General features: G+C 33.3%; 1 protein-coding gene across 2 annotated transcripts in view; it reads right to left on the bottom strand.

Moving 5' to 3' along the window:
- LOC125029239 (myosin-10-like) overlaps positions 1–3,902 on the bottom strand; it is a 14,109-nt gene extending 10,207 nt beyond the window's left edge. The window contains exons 1-5 of one of the 2 annotated variants that reach the window (XM_047619131.1): positions 3,842–3,902; positions 2,101–2,242; positions 1,693–1,945; positions 1,037–1,177; positions 551–650 (exon numbers count right to left, since the gene is read on the bottom strand). In XM_047619131.1, coding sequence (XP_047475087.1) covers positions 551–650; positions 1,037–1,177; positions 1,693–1,945; positions 2,101–2,218 — 612 coding nt within the window. In that variant the 5' untranslated portion in view covers positions 2,219–2,242; positions 3,842–3,902. The remainder of the gene's footprint in view (positions 1–550; positions 651–1,036; positions 1,178–1,692; positions 1,946–2,100; positions 2,243–3,841) is intronic. The other variant, XM_047619132.1, reaches the window with a different exon arrangement.
- Between the last annotated feature and the right edge of the window lie 3,598 nt (positions 3,903–7,500).

Below are 7,500 nucleotides of genomic sequence, written 5' to 3'. Positions count from 1 at the left end.
GATTTACTGGTGAAACAAACTCATCTCCTGTTCACTGTACTTTACCTGGAAATTAAATCCCATTCTTCTTGAAAGTCCTTTAACGTAATCAAAAGAACACGCATTACTACTTATAGTTCCTGATGAGTAGTCAATGCTTTTCAAAAACATGGAACTATACAACATATAAAAGTAGAACTACATATTCATACCCTCCCAACATACGCACACACAGATAAATCTTGCCATACATAGGGTGAGTTGATCTTTATTTGACTAGATACAATTGTAAATCAACACTTTTTATCAACTTATTTTATGGCATTTCAACTTAGCATCATATACTTTTACCCTTTCTCCTAGAGCACTTCTAGCAATTTCATCTTAACATCATTTCTTCTTTATCTAGCAGTAAATCATGGCATATCCAAGAGAAATAATTATATCCACACTATCATTTGCTTCAAATCTAAGAAATAGCCACTATAGTGGAAATTAAATTACATGATATAATAGTCTTATATAAATTACACTGAATATACTTAATTCCCACTTTCAAGGTAGTACTCACATCCTGCTGCAGCTTCTTAACACGGTGATGAAGTTTTTCATTCTCAGCTGTTACTGCATCGACATTTACCATTAACTTTTCAAATTTCTCCAAGTTGGATCTGAAAAAGGTAAGATAATGACATACACATACATATGTTAATATATATAGATAGATACACAGATAGATAGATAGACAGATAGATAGATAGGGAAAAAGGCACTTGCAAGACTGGTGATGACTGGCAGTATTTTACATGTCCAAATAATGTAACTATTTTGAACAGGTAAATATATTTTGGAAAGGTACCACTAGAAGCACCTCCAGATGTTTTGGAGAATTATTTGTAGTGGCTGCCATAATCTATAGTTTTTGATATGCAAGTCCACAAACCAACGAGGGCATTAAGGTCCAAAAGTAATTTGCATATGTATATATACATATATGTCTTCACTCATATATGTTAATGTCATACTATGAAGCAAGACTACAGAGGTTATCACTCACTTTAGCGCTTCATCTCTTTCCAAAATGATCTCATCATAGGCAGTGAGGAGAGCACCCAATTTGTAGATGCTGTCATGTTTTAAATCTTTCTTTATACTCCCTACGTTTTCTTCTCTTATTCGGCCATACTTTAGATGATATCTGGAATAATGCACATGAATTAGGCAGACTGACAATAATAATCATATACTAAAAGCTATTTATCAGTTAAGCTTGAACTTATATATCCTTTTCAAATCATCCTCTCTCCACCATCTTTTAAACATCCTACTCCATCCCAGTTAAGCCCTCTCCGCAGAGGAAGAAGTTTAAAAACAATTTTAACCCACTAGATACATGTAATGTCCACCATAGCTTTGTTTTGTGTGAATTTTGAATATTGTTTCTATCATTACTGTGTGATCATTATTATCATTATCATTATCATTAACAGTATCATGACTATGACTATGGTCATGACCATCCATTACTGACACTGTAATTATCAACAGGTACTAATTGCAATAAAAATAAGATAAAAAAAGTTTGCTGAATGTCTTATGATAATTAAACAGTTTTGGAACCCATCTATGTGTACACAAAATTAATAAGATAAAGTCGTAGTGGCCATGTAATGCATGTACATACCATCTTGGTGTCAATGAGTTAAGTATTACCTATTCAGCTGTTCATTTAGTCGTTTAATAACATCTTTCAGAACTTCTGTATCATTATTGCAATCTTTGATTTCTTGCTTTAGTTTTCCTATAAGCTTTGTATTCTCATTTTCTTTTTGCTGCAAAGCTTTCTCCGCTGCACATTTTTCAGAAAACTGGGCTTCAATCTTGTTGGTAAGCTCTTGCACCTCTTTCTCAAGACTGGATATCTTGGCATCTTTGTTACTTGGCAAAGCATTGTCAGAACTAGCACCTGTAAAGTATAGAAAATGTTATGAAGTACTCACTTTGTTGATAAATAAAACATCTTTAACATCAATACTAAATATAATTGTGCACTATGCAGTTGCACAAATAAATAATGTTTAGCATATCATTCAACTGCAAAATTATACCTTTATTCATTACCTTGTTGTGAAACTCCACTTCTTTGCTGTGTTGTAAGTAACTGTGAAAGAATGTTGTATTCTCTACTTAACTGCTCTAACCGCAGTATAACAGCTCTTTCATCTGCCATTTTGTTCATTCACTGTCCTGCCTGCTAATGCTGCTGTAAGAAAAAGTTTCATTACAGTAAACATTGCAATATTGTGGCCATTACTGTGGTAAATTAACAAACAAAATATTCTGCATATTAATTCAAATCATTACTGACTTTTTTTAATATTTCCTTTTCAGATCAGAAGACACAATGATGGTAAAAAAATATAGCATAATTATTAGTCATATCTTAGGTCATAAACACCTAGTCCACAACTCACAAAACACTCCTACAACAAAGCACAATATTCCAGAGTACATTGCAATGTAATAGCTCTGATATCATTTTACAAATCAAAATACTGAGTACTTGATTATTCAAAGAAACAATATGGACTATACCATTTAGTTTATTTTGAGATTGATCTCTTACAAAATTTAACCACCACTATCAAAACATGAAGATTATTTCCAGCAAGTTACATATCCAGTATCTTTGGTTTGATTTTTATTAGTGAACAGATAATCGCATTTGGCAGAGCAATCTTCCAGATTCTGTTGCGTCTTCACAAAAACTGCCTGGGAAGAAATTGGGAAAACCACACTATAATGTGGTGTCATCAGGATGATAACAATCAACAAGTAGTAGAAATAATGCTGCGTTAAATATAAATGAGCAACACAAGTTCATATGTTCAGCACCTAATCTGGAAGCTCAAGGTAGAAAGGTATATTGCCTGCTCAAATTTATTGTACAACAGAAGTTGATATTTATGATATTTTAGGGCAACTAATACTTACACTCTTGAAATATCTATTATATATCAAAATTCTACAACACACATAAATTAAATGACATAAAAAATTGAAGGACCCTATTACACTTAGTCACTACCATGAAGATGGCCAATCTTTTTAATAATACAAGTTTGGATTAAATGCCTTTTTGTATTTAGTACATATTTTACTTGCAGTTCTAGATCACTGGAAAAGCCTAAAATGTCTATGACAACTTACAGATAGAGAAAAATAAGCAATAGTACAAAATAAAAGAAAAAAAATAGTGGATGACAAACAGGAAGTCATTAAAAAAAAAAGGCATAGAATGATTACCTTGAAGTAAACTGAAACACATTTCATCAAAAGGTGCACAAATCGAAAATGAAAGAGAAACATGACGAAGAAGAGAGATCAGTCCAAGCTTCATCTTTATATTTATACAGTGGAGGTCTGTTGGTCTCTTCCAGAGCAAGAAACACAGCCAAGGGATCACCTGGTGAGGACGTATTCTGACCTCCATTCACCCTTTACATTTCATCAGGGATCACTCGTATCTCATGCTAAATGTCTAAACTCATTTACATGTTAGCAATAAAAGAAAGGAAATTATTAAATCATGCCCTCTTAGTTTTAGCTTTATTAGTGATGACTAATGAACTTATCAATTGAAGATCTTCTCCTTCTTTCCTCTTTTCTATTGTTTTAGACTAATCTAAAGATGAAACAGATAGCCGATTGTCAAGTTATTAACAAAACACAACTGTACGAACCAGATAATTACATAATAAAAAATTATATTTATTTTATTCGTTTGCAAAAAGTGTATGATATTTCAACTTTTACAATTCACAAACACAAAAAAATATAAGAAAATAATACAACTATTTACCCTTTAACATGATACGAATCCAGCGTCCCTGTCAAACTAGTAAACAAACAGACGACAAATTATGGCCCGTTCGTGAATTCGTATCCGGAATCCGCAAATTAAATCTTAAAGAGTCGTACATTGTGTAAAGTTCTATGTGTATAATCATTTATGCGCATATATCCTAGGTGTATATGAAACATTAATGCACAAATGTCCATACACAAATATTTAGTTGTATTTGTGCGTGTGTGTGTATGCATGTGTGTGTATGCAGGGACGTCATTTGTGTGTGTGTGTGTGTGTGGGGGGGGGGGGGGGGTATGTGTGTATACATACATACATACATACATACATACATATATGTGTGTGTGTGTGTGTATGTGTATGTGTATGTGTATGTGTATGTGTATGTGCATGTGCATGTGCATGTGCATGTGCATGTGCATGTGCATGTGCATGTGTATGTGTATGTGTATGTGTATGTGTATGTGTATGTGTATGTATATGTATATGTATATGTATATGTATACGTATATGTATATGTGTGTGTGTGGGTCTGTGTCTATATATACATACATATATATGTATCCATATGTGTGTGTGTTAATGTGTATATATATATATGGATGGATGGATGTATTTGTATATATATGTATATAGATGCATATATATATGTATATATATGTATGTATGCATATACACACACACACACACACACACACACACACACACACACACACACACACACACACACATGTACACAAAGTTGGAAAGCAAAACAGCCACAATAAGATATGGAACTAAACTATAACGTTTCGATGTCTTAACGAGTTCCCCATCAGACGATCTTTACGAGTTTCCGATCAGACGCATAATTAACTGAAATGGATACACAGAGATGAATCAGGTCTCATGAGGAGGCTCCCGGTAAAAGAGACCGGGGATGGTTTTACTTACATGTTGAAAAAAACAGTAAGAAAATCATTTGATTATGCCCTTTTAATTTTAGCTTAAGAGTGATGACTAATGACATAATCTGAAGGAAATCTCCTTTCCTCTGGTTTTAGACTAATCTAAAGATGATACTGGTAGTCAATTGTCAAGTTATTAACGCAACACAACAGTACGAACCAGAAATTATTTTTTTGACTATGTAATTGATAATACCATTCTTGGGTTGGTGACAACAATTACCTCGTATCGTCTTTCTAATTGAAATGACCTAGCTAATGAAAAAATAATGGCTAAGCATAGGACATTAGAGCATCCTTTGGCTTTTTTGGCAACTGTTGACGGTCTGACTTACATGAAAAGAGTCTGTACAGTTCTTAAACGAATTTTCTTTCAAGAATTTTGAACCGGACGGGGATGATCAGCTCTCGCATTAATGTTGGAGGAATGTCGTCAGGGCCAGGAGATTTACCATGTGCAACTCTTCAAATGGTGATACACCTGGCATTGACTTTTGCTAGAAGTAGGGTAGGTAACTCGGTGTTTGCAAAGGAGATATCATGTTAATATTTCCTTGGGTGGGAAATATACTGGGCGAATTGCCAGTACATTGATTTCATGAGGCATTCATCGGCTGCCTAATACAAATTAAAGTGTAGCACGGGATTGTTGTATAACTAGCAGTTCCGCAACACCCCGCTCTCGCGCATTTTGCAGTATGATTAGTTTCCCCTAGAGCTTTAGAGTGTCACGTAGAGGCGATGTTTATGTTAACTAATTCAATAGCGACAGCATTTTGTCGTATTGTGATGCTAATTTTTTTGTACTCTATTCCTGTGGCAGCAAATATTCGCAAGATAAATGCCAGGAAATATTCTGCTTCGTCTTACTTTGGTGGGTGACTTATAAATGACTCGATTTGGGTTTGAATGCATTTGCGCTTTCCACCTGAGGGAGGTTAACAAGAAATTTTTCTTAGGCTGCCTCCTCTGTGGTTGCGTGGTATTTTGTTATGTAAAAGTAGAGAACTTCTGGTTAGGATTATTTCTCTGCTCTCTTTTTAGTTTTCCCTTTTTTATTGATTATACATGCTTAAAACTATCGACTTGATTCGCAATAGTAGAGAACATTCAATTCGACGTTTTCAGTCTTGTGTGTGTTGACTGCAGTTATCTATCAAACTGGGAAATACCGGGCACGGGATGATAATATCCGACATAATTATCATTGACGGTTTACTGCACCTGGTGGCGGGTGACTTACAAGTTCCTTTTTCTCGTCACTCCGCATGTTAATTAACCATATGCCAACGGGAAAAATGAGTTTAAAAATGGGGAATATAGTGTTTTTAGTGGTTTTTTTTTTTTTGTTTTTTTTTTGTTTTGTTTTTTGGTGTGAAATGTTTCTGCACAAAGGAATACATTAGTAAACCTTGTGACCTTAACTGATTTCACCTTTCCTTGAATTGGCGGGAAAAACGTATTTTTTACTAGTACTTTGATTATCGATGGTGTTATTTGTTTTATAAACATTATAATCACTATAATGTTATAAACATTAGTAACAGCAAAATAAGATAACGTAAAATATTTTCGTAAATCAAGGAAAAGGGTAAACGGGCGAGACAAGCAGTACTCGTATTTGGCTCATTGGTGACTTAGTACAAGTGTAGCCATCTATGTGTAAAAACTATTAAACAAGTAACCTCACAGAGGGCATGGTATGTACGTACATGCCATGCCCGTCGGCACTGGGTTAACAACAACATTTTAGTCTATCACGGACAGTACCATATAAAACAAGTGCATATGATGTACTTACTAGTAACGGTCTATCAGGTGTATAGTTCTGGTAAAAAAATATTTTGCACTCTATGAATGTAATAAGCATTTCGATTCAACACATGCTTATGAATGCAGAATGAGAATGTTAATAGCCTTAAATTACTATATGTATCGCACACGCACAAATAAACACGCGATTATTTGTACACACACACATATATATGTACATATATTAATATACATTAATATATATATATATATATTAATATGTGTATGTGTATATTATATATAAATATATACACATACATGTATATACATATATTATACATATGTATATATACACATACATTTATATACATACATATTACATGTGTGTGCAAGTAGAACAACGAAGGGCATATATATGCCCTGATGAAGCAGTAAATGCGAAAAGGCCTTCGGCACATTCTTGTGTTTTCCTGTACTTCCCTTCGTTGTTCTACTTTTGCAATTTGTTCAACACGAATTCCACACGAGTGTGTGTGTGTGTGTGTGTGTGTGAATTTATATGTATATATACACACATATATATATACATACACATATCTATCTATCTATCTATATATATATATATGAATAACAAAGTAACCCACCCACACACATACACAATATATATTTATGTGTGTGTGTGTGTGTTTATATATATATATATATATATATATATATATACATATATATACATACGTAAGTCCGTATGTATGCACATGTATATATGTATATTTTGGTGTGTGTGTTTATGTGTATGTCTATTATATATATATATATATATATATATATATATATATATATATGTGAGTGTGTGTGTGTGTATACATATACATTATACGTGTGTGTGTATGGATATGAATTTATATGTACATATATACACATATATATACATACACATATCTATATATGTATATA

Source organism: Penaeus chinensis, chromosome 9, assembly GCF_019202785.1.
Source record: "Penaeus chinensis breed Huanghai No. 1 chromosome 9, ASM1920278v2, whole genome shotgun sequence".
Taxonomy (NCBI): Eukaryota; Metazoa; Arthropoda; class Malacostraca; order Decapoda; family Penaeidae; genus Penaeus; species Penaeus chinensis.
Note: the sequence above shows the minus strand (reverse complement) of the source record. Positions and strands in the feature narration are given on the sequence as shown.